The 17,545-nt window shown below is 33.5% G+C and overlaps 1 protein-coding gene across 7 annotated transcripts in view; it reads left to right on the top strand.

Annotated features, from left to right (window-relative positions):
• The window catches only part of DMD (dystrophin), a 1,078,552-nt gene that overhangs the window by 471,092 nt on the left and 589,915 nt on the right, over window positions 1-17,545 (top strand). For all 7 annotated transcript variants that reach the window (XM_088521823.1, XM_088521851.1, XM_088521829.1 and 4 more), the window contains one exon: window positions 12,760-12,954. In XM_088521823.1, coding sequence (XP_088377949.1) covers window positions 12,760-12,954 — 195 coding nt within the window. The remainder of the gene's footprint in view (window positions 1-12,759; window positions 12,955-17,545) is intronic.

Genomic DNA, 17,545 nt, shown 5'->3' with positions numbered 1-17,545 from the left:
TTTGCCATATTTTGTGCAGTAAACATGTGTAAATCAGACAGAAGTATTTCTTTCAAACTACCCATCCCATGCCAATTTTAATTATGTTTTTATTTACCCATAGCTCATATAAAACTGACTTTAAGGAGTAATTTCTTCTTGCACTATGAACACATGGCCAATTCCTCAAATGCTTCAAATCCCAATGGAGGTTTTGCAGGAAACTCTACTATTTTTATTTGACAGGATGGAAACATCATTTCTTAAACTAACTTTTTATCTTGGTGTTGAAATGTATCATTATACATAAAATATAATTACTCTTACTGGTTTATTCATGCTATGATAACTGAATAAATAAAGGAGAAAATAAACTGTCACCATTCCAGTTTTATGACCAAAATGGGTATTGGGCAAGCTACGTATTTGGAAGATTACCAATGGTTCTTTTTGCAATAATATAGTAACTTTTCTTTGCCATTCTTACTTTTGTATTCACTGCCTGCTGGTCTTTTGGTTTTACGTAACTAAAGATAAGGTTGACTTCTGTTTGCTATCAAGGAAGTTGAGGCTCTTCTGGAATCTTAAAAACACTAGTGTTAAAGAGGTATTTCAGCAAATATCATTTTGATTTTTTTTTTAAATGCACCTAGACTACAGGACAGCCATACTGAAAGGACAATGAAAATCTAAATACATAAAGTAAGTTTTCTATCTGATATATGGTAGGTCATGTCTTAAAAAGAAAGAAAAAGATTGAAAATACGCAATAAAGTGTACCCTTTTGGTCAATGCAATCATTTTTAAAATGTACTGAATGTATTAATCTGTTTTTGTTTTAAACTTTTCTACTATTGAATTATGTAATATATATAAGAAATAATAATTTGGATAGCTTTACATTAGTTAATGGAAGCAATCAGAGAAACATTAACTTTGGTTTGTATGTTATTAAATCTTCCTCAAAATGACTACTCTTGAGATTGCTATGGTTTGTATTAAACTTGATGGATGTAATCCATTGCAAATCATTTAGATTGGCAAGAAGCTAGAGCAGGCTTCATTTTGTCTTGTAAATGAGTCTTTTTTTATAATGAATACATTTCTTCTTTTGATAAGCAAGTAAGAAATAGGAACGATCATGTAATTTATAGAAAAATATTCTGTTGTCATTGTGTCCTTTATATCCCCCACCGCCCTCCTTGAGATAGGACTGGTAAATCCATTATAAAATTTTACTAGCAAATTAATAAAAATACTTAATCGCATATTTTGATTTAAAATATGGAGAAATAAAAAAATCAGTACATATGCTTTTGAGTTGGTCAGTGCATTTGTAGCTACTGACTTTGTTTTAGAGTCATGTAACCATTGCATGTATTCTTATTGTTAAAAGTTATTTCTTTATTTATATCCTGATAATATTTTAATTTTAAATCTCCATAGTGCATGCAGCAGAGCTACTTAATATTTATCTGTGGAAAGAGGGCATTATTCAATTAAATTTACCTGTTTGCATTATAATTATATGTATATATATATATAATGTGTATATATTTATATATATGTTAGAGTTCTCATTCCTCTGGAAAAAAATCTCATTCATCTGGAAAAAAATCTTTCTCTGCTGATGATGAGCATGGTAGCATAGCATTCATCTGAAATATGACTGAAGTTTCCTGGAAGCTGTTGAAACTGGTGAGAGACAGTGTATTCTCATGGCTGAAATCAGAGTGAGAAGTAGAATTGCTTTGTTACTGCTTTTGTTAGTCCTAGTTCTGGCTTTGAGGCACTGAAACAGAATGAATTTGTCTCTCTCTTCCTCTCTCTTTTGTTTTTCTTTATATACATATATATAATACAGTGTGAATACCTACCTCACAGGGATGTTGTGAAGATTAATTGTCTGTCTAAGAGTTAAAAATACAAAGGAAAAATGAAAATTCAATATAGTCCCTTAAAGACATGCATGCACCAGCAACAAAAGCCTTCACAGAGATTATTCATGCTGACAACCAAATGAATAAAATCATGATTCAATAAGAATTCCCAAAGGGATTTCTTTTTAAAGCTAAGCAATAGCAAACTTCTACATTTTTTCATTTATAATTGGTGCTATACACAGCAATAGATATACTCAACAATTGAAAGTTGTCATTAAAAAGTCTTAAGGATTTGGTTAAATGTATACCTTGCTATTCACTAAGATTCATTAAATAAGCACAGCAAGATGCTTCATTGAAGAAGACATTTAAATATGTGACTTGATGACAGAACTGTGTTTGCCACCTTTGTTAACACTATAGTTCTGATATCAGGTGATATTAGAATGATCATGCTCCATGAATTTTACTTTTCTCCAGTTTTTCTTAGAAATACCTTTCAAAAGGCTAATGCAACCATAAAAATATGAGAATTTATTTTCTTAAAATGATAGATTTTAATAAAATCAAGATTATTTCTCAGACATGAACCAGTCAGTATCCAGCAACTATTTGACAAATGTCTATGTGCATATATATAAATATACATAAAAATATTCCACAGCTGGAGTACTGTGTCCAGTTCTGGGCTCCCCAGTACAAGAGGGATGTAACCCCAGCACAGGGTTACAAGAATCATGAGGTGTTTGGAACATCTGCCCTGTGAGGAAAGACTGAGAGAGCTGGGCCTGTTCAGCCTGAAGGAGTGAGAGGTGTTCTGATCAATGTCTGTAAGTACCTCAAGGGAGGATGGTGCTGGCCTCTTTTCAGTGGTGGCCACGGGTAGAACTAGAGGAAATGGCCACAAACTGAAGCACTAAAAGTTCCACAGGAAGTTAAGGAAAAAATTCTTAACAGTGGGGGTGACAGAGCACTGGAACTGCAGTTCCAGGGAGGGAACAGAGCACTGCCAGGAGAGGTTGTGGAGTCTCCTTCTTTGGAGCTCTGCCAAACCCGCTTGGACGCAGTCCTGTGCCACATGCTCTAGGTGACCCTGCGTGTGCAGGGGGGTTGGACTAGATGACCTCTAGAGGTCCCTTCTAACCTTAAGCATTCTATGATTCTGTGATACAAAAGGGAATATTCTGTCACTGATTTTTGTAGTATAATGTAGCTGAAACCATAAAAGGATGAAGTATAACTACTGTTCGCTAAACATAATGAGCTTAAAATATTTCTTACTCACTATATGTTCTGCAATTTTGAGATGTTGCTTTCAAAGAGGAGAGTGTGTCATCCTTAGAGAAAAAAGTAATTTGGCAAAATAATAGAATACATATGATGCAGTTTCAAGTGATGCAGCGCAAGTTAAAAAAAAAAAACAGCAAAACTATAAAAAAAAGTTTTTGGTGTTGTCTTCTCAATTGCATCTCCCATGCAGTGTCTTCACATATATATGGCATAATAACCTATGGGTCAAATTCAGTGGGGGAGATTTCAGTTTCCTCATGTAAGTTCAAGTATATAGCTAAGGTGATATAGCTACTTATTTCTATATTAAGAAAAGCTTACTTTCTGCTTCATCTCTACTAAGAGTTTCAATTTGAAGTCTGTCAGCTTCAACATGGGTTGTGAAGTGAATCACTTAAAGAAGAGTTAGAGATTTTATGGCTTCTTTTTAAAATGATGATTAACCAGAAAATTCCATTCCTGTCCTTGGGAGCTGAAGATACTCGCCAAAAAATAAGCCCTTAATGTTTAATCCTAGTGACTGTAATTTTTTTGTATTAAAATAAATTGCATTTGTTTTTCAATAAAATTTGTTTCACTTAAATGGTAACAGTAGAGAGTTCTGGGGACGTTTATGGTTCTCTGAAGAACATATAATCATTAAGCCTTGGAAGTTATGAAGTGTTTTTGGAAAAAGGACAGAGGTGATGCTCTCACCTTTGCAGTGTCGGCTCTTCATACAAATAACTTTACACTTTTTTTTTTTTTTTGCCTGGGGTATGAATGTGGAAATTCTGAGAAAAGTGGTCAGTTTGTAAATATTGCTATTAGAAAAAAAATATTCTATTATTTCAAATATTTTAATTCTAGTTTCATGTCTAATTTAGGATTCTGATAAGAAAGTTATGGGAAGTAGACTGAATATTGAGTATTATTTTGAGATATTTGACAAGCAGCTTGTTTTAAAGATACATTTTAAAATGTACTTCACCTTTTATGTGTCTAAAATGAATGCACAGAGTATATGGTAATATAAGTCATTGCTACCTATAGCCTTCTGCTGTTACAAGGGGATCTGTCTGTTTCTTCTCTTGTATTTGCTATTAAATCTATACAGTAATCATAATCATCACTGCAAATCTACAATCTTTTAATAGAACAAATTGGAAAAAAATCCTTATCCTGTCTCGTAGAAGTCAGAACTTTATGGGAAGGATTTTTCTCTACTGCTTTTCATTTTCTATCATAATCCTTAATGAAGTGATCTGAATCATGTTCCATAAAAAAAGTTTAAAAGTGAAACTCGACATCTTCATCCGTTCATATTGAAACGGGAACTCTTGTTGTAGCTTGAACTAAATGCTGGTTTAGAATAGTGCCTGCAAATTATAGGGTATAGTTATAATAATGTATTCTCAGAGATGCTGAGAATTATCCCAAAATCTTTATGTTTTCTTCCCTATATGGTAGAGAGTAAAACAAGAGCAGCATCCTTTTGTTAAAGAATCAAGTGAGAGAGAGCACCAATTTGTCTCTCATTTCACTTTTCAGCAGCAAAGCTGAATATTATGCTACTATGGTATTTTATTCCTCATAATTACCTAGCTTTGTGAGAAACAAGAGAGCTATTTACTATCTTCTCTCCTCTCATACAGTATATCATAATTTGCTATCATAATAAATGTTGTGGTGAGAAACTTGTTGTCAAAATTGCTTCCTTATAATATTGAACTAAATTAGACGAAAGACCTGCTGCAGAGTGATATGGCTGTAAGTGATAGTAGCTTTTTAAGAGATGATTTTCACCTTCTTGTTTGCAATTAAGGATGTCACTGCCATTTAATCATTCTGTGCCTGAATGCATCAGAGTATGTGCATAAATGTGCAGATGGAAGTGAATTAGTATGTGTACAGTGTGATAGCTGACTATCTATGTGTATATTAAGTGTTCAAAGCTAGTGGATTGACAACAGCTGCATTTGCATTATTTTAAAAAGTCTATGTCTCAGAGTAGCAAAATCAACCTAAGTGCAAGCAACCTATTTTATTTTGTATGCTTGCATCTCTATAAATGTAGACTAACATTATTTTAAGAACCAAAGATAGAAATGTAATTAGATAATGCCTGTTAACATTTCTAGAAAGCAGCAGTGTTTATGGTTTAGGACATCGTTTTCTGCAGCTGTTAGCATTCATCACTAATGTGGTACTTTAATGCTTTTTTTGTTATTGTTTTCTAAGTTATCTCACCCAATAGCTAACAGATGCAGATGGCATAAGTATCTATAAAGCTAGTATCACAAATCAACTCTAGGAACGGATCAGTCAATTTAGACATTAGATGGACTGCATTCTAACACAGCAGTGTTAATTGGTTCCTTGGTGGTCAGGCATTGAAGTTACACATATTATCATTCAGGGCAGCCCTAAAACTTCATGCATAACATTTCCTGGGATGAGGGTGCTTCTGGAATCCATGTCCTGTTTGCAGTCTCATTCAATCACCACTAAACAAATTGTCAGTGAGCAAAGTCAGTAGCTAGGACTGCTGATCTCCAGCACACCATGTAGCAGATGTATTTGTCACTGTATACACAGTTTCTTCTTTGTTGCCAACCACTATCCTGGAAACATATTCTTGAAGTTTTATTTTGAGTTTGACATATTTTTAAATTCCTACTATCCTGTAGGAGTTTTCCCACTGTGCAAGGGAATTTGACTGCACAGGACAGATTTGGTGGAATCTATCCCCTGGTCACAGTTGGCCATCAGGAATTACACAGATACAGGACTGTGCAGAAGAATGCAACGCTTTCATTTGTTGACTGTGTATTTGCTTAAGTACGTCGTTTGTCTGTACATACTTTTGCATCAGAAAAATATTATAAAATTAATACAAGAAATGATTAGCGGCTCTATGGGTTTATTCATTCTTTAGCTAACATATAAACACTTTCAAATACATATTGCTTACCAAAGACTGATGCATAAGCAAATCCTGCAGTAAATATTTTCCAGGCCAACCCATAAGAGATTCTAAATCTTTAAAAATATTTGTTTAAAGCCATCTTAGAATATAAATTTCACAATGCCTTCTGTTTCCCTTTGTTCCAAAATGTAGCATGAATGCATGCCCATTTAGGTACTGATTTGTAATTCTTCATTAGACAGAGGCATAAAGGAAAAGGAGTAAGGTTTATAAAATGTGTGCAACCAGTTATTTTCACCATGCAGCATAATTAAGTCATCTTCATTTTAGTGCATCATTAAGCAAGAGAAGGATTAGATTAAATGTTCCTAATCTGATAAATGTTTGTTAGTTCAGATAAAGCCATCTTCAATTTGAGTACAAATGAATCAATCAACTGAGTGATATTGTTTCACATGTTCCTGTATTCAATTGTAAAATAATTGTAATAGTCTTGACATCAAATTTTGAGTGAGCTTCAGGGAACTGCTAATTTGTGAAGTGTTTTATTGACACTGGTTATCCTTTTTGATAGTTAATTTGGTCATTGGTAGTTAATTTCCTCTCCAAATGCTAGAGACTGTTCATTGCCTGGCCAGTGATTGTTGAGTTATGAGGTGAACTCTTTATTTTTTAAAATAACTCCTATTGTAATGTTACAAATATTTATGGGAACTCACAATGGACACAGACATTCCTTTACTTGTTTTAAATGACTACAATCAGAGAAAAGATCTGAAGGCAAAAATCTAGGCTGAAATTAAACTGAAGCACTGTTAAGCCACAAGAAAATGAAAAGAGATTGGCAAAACTGTTCGTTTTATCTCTTCATCCAGGGTACTTGACATCTTTGGGGTCTGTAAAGGCATGAGAGTGTGATGAACTCAAGAGATTGCCCACATCACCAAAATGCCTTTTCATTGTACTAGGTAGTATATATTTCTCCTGAAAGTAAAAAAAAAAAAAAAAAAAAAAGAGAGAAAAATCATAAACCTTAGCTCTGTGAAAACTACCCAAAGTAATGATACAGTGGTTTAATGTTTAAAATGAACTGTACAGCTTTTGTGTATTTTTTTTCACCTCAATGTGAGAGCAATATAGTCAAAGGAAAAAAAAATATATATTTGTATATTTTGAGTGGAATAAGTATTCAACCAAGCATTTGAGTCAAGCATCCACAGGTATCTATCAAAACCACCCTACAGTGCTCATCAGAATGTAGCATGACTATCAGAGATTTTTGAAAGATGTCCCAAATTTTGAGCCTGAAAGCATAGGGAATAGACCTTTTCTTGTGGAGAAAAGCTCTGCATTTCAATCAAGTTAAGAAGGTCAGAAATAAGACAGTGGAAGGAAGTCCATTGATTGTTGTTTTCTAAAATCAAATCATGTAATTTCCTATTACTTACTAGTCCTGGCATGTAGAATTTACTGAAATGTTTTCAAAAGAGTGGTATTATATGTGATTGTTTCATTTTAATTACCATTATTTCATTTCTATAGATTATAGTATGAAAATAGCTATTAATGCAGTGCTTCTGCAGTAAGGTATGCCTTAGTTGTGAAAAAGAGTGATCCAGAAAGCACTCTTGCTCCATGAATCCTGCAAAGACTTGCACTTAATTTCTAGTACATGAATATTGGGATAGATTCTGCTCTCAGATTGGGGTTACACTACCGAAATCAGTATTTTTTTCTAAAAATTTCACTCTATAAAAGACTGATGTCGCTGGATACAGTTAAAATACATGTTTTGAGTATTGCAACATGCAAAGTTTTGTACCTTTTGGTCAAGCCTTTTGGTCAAGACATAAATAAATGTTATTTTTGTGGGTATCTTAATGCTGTTAAGGACTTGCCTCTATGGAATTTTATAAACATTTTCTAAATTTTTAATCCTGTAGTGAGGATTTAAAATCTCTCTGTATGTGAAAGAGGTGCTTATTTCTGTACTGATATATTACTTGCTTATGATTGACTAAGGCCATCCAATCTCATAATGAAAAATTCCATATTCTCTGGATCACTCTGGTGTACCTTTTAAATATGTACATACTTAAAGGCAAGATGTCCTAGCAAAATTAAAGGTACAGAACTTGTCTTTCTGAAGGTGAGCTGACATCACCATTTGCAGCTGCCATAGGAATGAATGTATAATGTATAATGAAAAAAGTTTTTTATATACGTTTACACACACACACACATATACTTGAAAATAAATGATTTTATTGATCTCTGATAGCATTTCATTATGCTATTACATTTTTTTTTTTGCCTATCTATCTGATATATTGCTGCTAACAACTGGTTAGGAAGTCTCATGTAGTTTAGAGTTTATTCTAAAACACAGAAAACAGTTCAGAAGATTAAAGGATTTTTTGAGGCATTTTTGCCCTTGTCCAGGAATTGTCTTGTATCTGGTTCTTTTTTCAAAAGCGCACTAACATTTATTCTTCAGAGATGAATGACTGGAAAGAATGCTTTCTCAGGCATTGCCTCACTTCAGTAGGAAGCACATATTTATTTTCCTGAACTCTCATCGGGAGTAGTGTCATGGCCTAGGAGTGCTGCTGGGTGGTGTGCTTTTCCACTTCACTCCTCTAGTGTATTCTGGTTTTGTGAAGTATTAATTTAAGGCACATTTCATTAGGCTGCTATTAGTTTACAGTGAGATTGGACCTAGAATAAAATAATTTTCAAGCTCTAACACAAAAAAGTTGGACTTTTTTTGAATGCAAGCTGTTGCTCACTGAAAAGGTTAATGGGATTATTCGCTCTGCAGAAAGAGCAAAGGAACTGGATATACTGAAGTGGTTGAAATGGGTATATTGAGGTGGATGGTGGTTCAAACTAAATTCTTAGGATCTTTTAAAAACATCCATTTATTTCATAGCTAAGCTAGTTTATCTGTCAATCGCATAAGTATCTTTGATTTTATTTTGATTTTCCAGGGTTGATAGGAAAACAGAAAGGATTCTTCAAGTGACACTGTTCCAGACGTGTGAATAATAATCAGAGTATAATGTATTTTTCTTGCAGTTTTTATTTCTTTCCTTTTGTCTGTTTTTTATTGGTCTGCTCAGCTAAGTGAGTCTTTGTGGATATTTCTCATGTCTTTGTGTTGCACCTAGTTATCAATAAAATCAATTTGTCACATATGGGTAGAATCACATTTAGGAAAGATTCTTCCCTTTAATTAAAAATGCTTAGTGATGGGGAAGAAAACTCAATTTATTATTTTCATGATAATGACACATGGTGAAAAGCAATGCATGAAATGATAAGCCTTACCCAAAGGATATTGATTTTTCAGAGATTAGAAATTATTTGTGCATCAGTATAAAATTGACATGGTAGAAAAACTACCGAAATAAATGAATATCAATACAAGAATATATTGTGGAAATAAGGATACTGCAAGTAGGCATTTATACCCATTTCCACATCGTTCTAAATAGCTTAATTGTATTATGCCTTTTTAAAAATATTATGCGCTGGAGAACTTTAAAGTAATTACATTTTGTCACTTTGTCAGATTCAGTTTATTCAAAATCACTCTTAAAAGCTTAGCTAAAGCTTTCATTTCCATTTATGTATTTTAATTTCCTAGGAAATGTTAAGCCAGCTTGGTTCTGATAAACCATTTGGCATTAGCCAATTACATATATCTTTACTGAATTACTATGAGTTTTAGGATTGGTGATTCCTAGCTGCCTGTTACTCACCCTACACTGTAGTAGTCTCAGACTCCTTTTCTTTTGTTTCTCTCATTGGAATATTAGTAAATGGTTCAGTTTCAATGAGGTATTTCTGGTAAATGTGTCTAGGATAGAGGCACACACTCTTTGCCTCTCCTGTAGCTTCTCCAGCAGGATAATCCCAGCCAGCAAAGAGGGAGGCCAGAAACCTTCCACTTCCTTCTCTGATTGGAGATGTCAGTTGTGAGTCTGCCTGGCCTGCATGCTTTAGTGCCAGGTACTTCTGCCTTGCCATCTCCTACAGTTCTCATGGCCAAAGGAAGGAAGGAGAAAAGATGCCAGTGGTCTCTTACACACCTGCTAAAGGCAAAGAGGTTTAATCTTCACTTCAGTTTTGTCAAAATTTCCAAGCCTTTTCTTTAAGTAATATTTAGCAGCTAATTAATTTAGATTTTTGTTTTTCTTCAGAATAAGGTATGAAATAGTGTTGCCAAATAGGAGGGCAGGATCTGATAGACTTTTTTCAAATATCTGTCCACCTATTTGTGTATCCAGTTTTAGCACTTTACAACTGAATTACTAAAATAAACATCAAGGCTTTGTTTGCACTATAATTGTGTTGCCTGTGGGACTATACCAGTAGTTGATTAACTGTGGGAAATATTAATATAGGAGAATTTTCTGTAAAGAGACTTGTATGCCTGTGTATATCTTATTGACTTTGATAGGACTTAAATATTACATATACTTTGAGGGATGAGTAAGCGATATAGGTCATACAAGGTTCAGGCCTGTCTTCAGGTTTTAATTAATTTTGCTTTGGAGAGTGCTTTTGTATGACTTGTTTGTAGTAGTGATTGGTGCTTCTCTTAGTATGCATGATAACCTTGAGGTGTTCACACATCAGATTTCTGCTTGACTGTGACTGATTTCAGAAATAATTTAAGTCAGGAAGACACAGATGCTATTTTGTATATATGTGTGTACATAGTCTTAAGCCCAAGTCTTAAGTCTTGGGTTGAAAAACTAGTTTAAAATAACAAAACCCTAAAAACTAGTTATATTTTATGTATCACTTTATATGTGACCCAATTTTGAGTGAATAACCTTACACACCTAGCATGCCCTTTGAATTACTGTGAATATAAATACTCTGTCTTCTCAGTCAAAAAAGGGAAATGCGATTATAGTTAAAATATGCTTCATGCAGAGGTACATGTTCAAGTAGCACAGTGTAAAGTCTGTGGAATGACAATATGTTGCTGCATGCCTCAGTGGTTCTGTCAGGAATCTCCCATTTTCAAATCACCTGGGATTCAATCCCTTTTGGACTGGGTCAAGTGTTATTTTTGTAGAGTGTGATTCATGAAAAATGTAGGAAGTCAAACAAAATATTGTTTTAGCAATTTATTTTAAATGAAAATGTTAGAGGTGATATCATTGTAATTGGAAAGGTTTCAGTGTTAGCAGAATTCCTGTTAGCAGAATTTAGTGATAACAGTGTAAGCAGAGCTGTTAAATTTGCATAAGAAATGCAGCAGAATAAGAGAAATCTATGGATAGATAACTTTGTGGACTCTATATGTGAAATAGAGACATCATCATGATGAAAACTGAAGAACCCAAGTGACTCGGATAAAAATGTGGGGGGAGAATCATGAAATGAAAGGACGGACAGGGCAAATGGATAAATTGAAACTCCTTGTTGAGGTAGCGTGTGTGTTAAACAACATTTATATTAGTTTTCCTTTACATACCATATAGCTAACTAATGATATAGTTTGCTCTAGGACTGTTGACCTTGTGCATTTTGCTTTCATGGCTCCAAAATCTGTGATTATCAATACTAGAGCATCTGGTATTAATAGCACTAGAGAGATTTTTGAAAGATATTTGCCAGAAATTACTTGTAAATTTCCCTTGAAGTCCTCAAAGCACTTTTGTCTCAAAGTTTTTGAGAAAACACACATCAAGCACAGTGGAATTTTGGTCCCACGCTAGGGCTCCTAGTTGTTATGATGAAAAAAAATAATAACTAATGATTATCAAATTGCAAAGAATTCATATCTTTAATTTTGACCTTTCTAAAGGAACTGCAGGTGATCAAGTAATTGGAGTTTAATTAAATGATTCCCTATTCCCTGTGCTCTAATACACACTTTTTTTTTGGTATTGCTTTTCCTCTGTGATCAACAAATACAGCTAATCAGAAAGGCAGAGAATTTATAAAACTATTATATTTTTGTCACTTTCTATGTCATTATCTTTTGGGACTCTGTAGGTCAACAATCTATTTTCTTGGAACCAAAATATTCTTTACACTTGGTGTACACCTCATACGGTCAGAATAGGTGTCTAGACACCAATTTGTCCAGAGGAAATTATTTAATTTCCTGAAAAGTTATGTTACTGGTATTTCTTTCAGGAATATGAATGCGTTAAGTAACTTTTCAGGCACAAAATTCCAGAGAGATGTTGTTACAATATTTAAAGTGCTGATCTGATCTGTTTGTTTGTTTCTTCATATGTTCTTTAAGAATTGTGCCTATTACACTTGCCATTATTTTATTGGAAATTGAAATTATTTAGTATTTTAAGTCTTGATTGTGAGGAATTTCTATAATGAAGGACATGTTCTTAAAGAGTTATGAGAACTTAAATTGAAAAGGTTGGCAATAAAGTCTCAGTAGTACTGGAATCACAGAGTAGATTCATTTCCTATCTACTTTTCTCAGAAAAGAGAATAGAAGAAAATTGTATACCTTTCATGGTTCAGCACTTGCCATTTCAATTTAGACTGGTGGAGTATGGATTTATGTTGTAAACCTCAGATATTTCCGTCTTTTGTCCTTAGAAATTATTTTTAATTGTTTCTAGGTTGTAAACTGGAAATTGCATTAAGTTTTAAGTTTGTGTAGTGTTGAGAAACTAAAGGAAGCATTCTATTGTATATTTATACTAGCAAACAGTTCATGAAGATACAGCTTTTGTGATGACTGAAGGAATCACTGTGGAAACCACTTATGTGCCTTCTGCATACCTGGCAGAGATCCTGCAACTTCTGCAAGCCTTGTCTGAAGTAGAAGAGCGCCTTAATTCTCCTGTCCTTCAGGCCAAGGATTGCGAGGATCTCTTCAAACAAGAGGAGTGTCTCAAGGTAAGATGCAAATCTTTCTATACCATGATGTGGTTCTGGCATTTTTGAGTTACTGTATGTTGGTAGCTTGTGCTAACTCTCAGACATAACTATTTCAAGATTGCTTGACCCCTGTCTGTGATGAGTGTATGTGCGGGTATTTTTATATCAAGATGCTTAGGCATGGATTCACCTGAATTTGGAAGTTGGAGCACTAAGATACTTGCATAGCACTTCCTCATGTGAAAGATAAAGGATGGAGAGGGACAGCTATAATGCAGCTACATATTTAAAGTTACTGGATTGTGGTTAAAAAGTTTTGCTTGTTTGTAATTTGAAATAGTTAGTTAACGCTTGAACTCTATCTGCACTTGCTCTCAGCAGCTTCATTTTGATGTGTGTTTGATTTCAAAAGCATTTTTTATTTAAAAATGAAGAAAAATTGAGGTGTTCCATTCCATGCTAGACTACAAAAGTTTGCAGTCCGATTGAGGATCACCTCTATGCAATTATTACTGTTGCATTAACCGGACAAAATATATTGCCCAGCAGGTACTGAAATGTAGGTAATGAAAAGATAATCCAGTATGGTTGCTAGAACTTTAGGTATTACTGTCTGATTTCTTCATCACTTCATCACTTGCATCAGTGAAATCCCTTGAAACTGATGGAATATTTCAAACATAAAATTGACATAGAATAAGATTAAAGTTTTAAGCCCAGGTAGATGAATGGGTTATCAACTTTTGCAGAATTGTGTTAGTGTTAGGAAAGCCTTCTTAAAAAAAAAAAAAGGCTTAAGTGCTGTATATAATTAGAACAATTTCAGATTGTCATCAGCATGAAGATTACCTCTCCATTTATCTGACATTATTTGGGGGCTCTCTGTAGGAGTCCATTTTATGTCTTTCCTCAGTAGAGGAATCCCATACCCATGCTAGTGTCAGCTTTATAAAATTAAATCTGTTTTTAGTTCATGAATCATATACATTTTATTCTTTCCATCTCGTAGGCAGATATATATAGATATATACTATAGATATATACTATAGAGATATATTTATTAGCACTAGGAAATAAGGGTATTTTCAGTTTCCTAGCACGGCAGTATGGTATGTCCAGTGAAGCATAATAGTGAAGTATTGGAGCAAGAGAAGCATATAGCTGATAATAGGACCTTTCACCATGTGTGGCTCAGTTCCAGATGATTAAAGTGCTTCTGAGCACTGAATGTCCCGAATCAATTTCTAGAGCACACAACATGCCAATTTTTTTGCCGTTCTTCATTTTAAATAATCATTCTTGATAGAAAGACTCTTAAGCACCCCAAAAGTGCTAAATCATAGGTAATGAGCCACCACTTGGCCCTTGTCTGTAAAGTTCATGTGTTCATGCGGGGATTGGTTGGAAGAACAGTCATCTACATCAAGCAATTTGCTGTCAGCTGACTTCTTATAAGCACTTTTTAGTGTTTTAGAATTGTGCTATCTTTATCTGATCTACATCCATAACTAATCAGTGGTTCAGCCATGTATATTTTGTGTTATTAGAGTTGACACCAGCTTTAATAATATCGATTACTGAGGTTATAAGTAAGTATTGACATAGGTTTAATTTTACTGAATTATTAAATTGTTATGAGATGCATTTGTGGGCACGGTTCCATATTCCTCCCAAATAAATCTTTCACAACTGGCAAATGGATCTTGTACATTCCTGGAATTTGGGAAGGATACAGTTTTGATCTGAGCCTGCCGAATGAATATTTATTTCCTAGTAAAAGCATTCATCATTGTCATTACCCTGTAGTAAAAATAGAAAAGTAGTGCATAAATTGTTCAGCAGCTGGTTGGGAAAGGTTTGAAATTAAATTGTGGTTGATTTTCATCCCTGACAGATTTGCATGAATCAAATTACAGAACTGTCATGAATAGTTCTGTGTTTTAAGACTGAGTTTGTGATTTCTTCTCACTCCCATTCAAAAGGAAGCCATTACAATTAATCCTTAAAAGGAAAAATAAATTATTTACCAGAATCTTTCAGGCACAACTGTTTTGAATGTTTTTGCCAAATGCAATATGGTAAATACTGAATAAAAAATAAGAAAATGCATTTGATAATTGTCAGAGATGATAGTTCTAACACTGTTTTTTTATTAGAGGGGTATAAAATAGCAATACATGAATCCTTGCAGCAAAAATATGGTAATATGTAGTATTTATTAAATTACAATAATTTTATGGACATATTTGGTAAATCATCTAAAAACAACGTAAAATAACGTTTTTCTTCTTTTCAAGTTTTAGTAAGTGAAAGAATTTGAAGGACAAACCAGGTCATGTCTTTAAATCTTTATCTCCTAAGTCACGAATTGCAATGTTTACATTATCCTGTCTGTATTGCCAGCTGTATCTGTATTGCCAGCAATATTTTAAATTGCCATTTTAAATAGTAGGCCATATACTATCCCTATTTCATTTGTCACCATATTTAATCACATTATTTAACAAATGAATTTAATATTATAGTTTGTTCAAAGATGAAACTCCCCTTGATTGTATTGGAAATTACTGTTGAGATACAGAGATGTTAGCAAATAAGATTCAGTGAGAGACTCACATCACAATAACATTGTGTTTTGTTAAAAGCACAAACATTATTGCACTTTGGTCTGTTGTTGATGGTGATTTGCATAATTGCAATTTGCCTGCAATTTTTTTCCACAATACGTCTTTCTTCTTTTCATCCTATTTTCCTAATCTTTGAGTTCCCTATATAGAATTGTTTACAAATACAATGGCTTTCATTATATACTCAAATGTAGGAAGAGAGCTCAAACAGTTTCAGTAGGTAGCCATAGTAGAAATGGATTTTTCAAAGGATACCTGAAAGCTAAATGAATGTTTGAAGTTGCATCTGTTCAACTAAATCTGGCTGAATTTTAGGAATTCAATCTATATTACTCCTCCTATGCTACAGTTTTCCTATGTTGTATGCATTTTATGCAAGTCGCTTTTCCTATTCAAGGTGCAGATTACCCAGGACAGATACACAGGAATAAATAAGATAATATGAGAATAAAAACTGACACAAGTTCAGTTTGCTAATGCTAATAGCACTCAAAAATGAGTGCTCTAGAATAAAACGGTCTGGAATTTAGAAAGTCTGCTTTGCATTTATAGCTATAAGTGAGAAAATGTTTAGCAGAATACTGTATTGTGAAGAATTTCTTTCACAGACTGTCTATTCATTACTGGATTATATTAACTCCAATTTCAAAACTGTATTTGCTGAAGCTAAGCACTTTTTGTAATTTTTGCAACAAAACTATAGTAGTGCCCATTCTTTTAGCAGGCCTTTCGTTTTTTTCCATCTTTATTTTAGCAATAAAATACATTTAGCTATAATATTTTTCATAAATGTTATATTTTCAATTGCAAATGCAAAGCCAACTGTTTTTTTGAGGAAAGATGTTTCTTACCTATATATTTTTTAACTAACTAAATAATGACCTCACTGGATAAACACAAGAAAATGGGCTTTTTGCATAATCATTATAATGATTAGCTTATAATCAGTAATAATAAGTGCATAATCTTTTTTTTTTTTTTTTTTTTTTTTTTGCATAATCATTATACTAGTTCCTTCTCTAACACATTTTCTTGTGTTTATCCAGTGAGGTCTTTATTTAATTAGTTAAAAAATGGGTTGTTTATTGCTGTTGTTTTTTTAAATACAAATATTTTCCTGCTTTTATATTTTTTCTCTTCTTTCTTTCAGGAGTGTTAATTTTTATCTGCTTATAGTGCACTTTTTTGCATACATCTCCTGTGGCTTATTTTAGAATATAGGTAATTTACTGTAAATGTTCAACATCAGTGATTCTAACAGCTAGAATACCTTCTTAATCTCCTTTCAATGTGGCTTATTAAAGCAATAATATCCATATAAAAGTGTTTCATATCTCTGTACAAATTTTAATATTATAAGTAATTTTTGGATTTTCTGCAGTCATTTATGAATAGTAAAATTGGTGCTCTGGTCAGTTATCATGTCAGTAAAAGAGGCATGAAATATTGCAACAAATCTGCTATTCATGCAAGGATAAAGCATCGTTCTACACATTTGCTATGCCAAACATATATTTTGAATTTTGTACATTAGAATCCACATCTGGAGTGTATTAAGTGTTTCTTACTAAAAAACAACACCTAACATGATATTCAGAGTGCCTTTGTGCTGTAGCTCAGTAAAATCCTTAACCTAAAAACTGTGTGTAATTAACTAGATTCACCAACTAGATCTTCCAGTAATGCAGGGCTTGCTGGCTGCTTAGTACGTAAATAGCTAAGGAACTGCCATTTTACTGTGTTGTCTTTAGCTGTCAGATAAAGACAAATTCCAGATAGTGAAAATGAACTTGCGTTTTGAGTCTCTAGCACCGTGATTTCTCTTTCTCAAGAGCAATGAGATGGATCACTCCCCAAAGGCTCTGTCACTTCAGCTGCTAATGGTTTTCTGTAATCTTTTTTTCCTTAGACATGAAAGTTCTGTGTGCTTTTGTTAAGCAGGTTAGAAAAATCTCCCAAGGCATTTTTGATAACCAACTGCT

The sequence above is a fragment of the Tinamus guttatus genome, unplaced genomic scaffold, assembly GCF_059628265.1.
Source record: "Tinamus guttatus ecotype Peru unplaced genomic scaffold, ASM5962826v1 Tinamus_guttatus_pri_ptg000008l, whole genome shotgun sequence".
Classification (NCBI taxonomy): Eukaryota; Metazoa; Chordata; class Aves; order Tinamiformes; family Tinamidae; genus Tinamus; species Tinamus guttatus.
The sequence above is the reverse complement of the archived record's forward strand: the minus strand, read 5'-3'. Positions and strand labels throughout refer to the sequence as shown.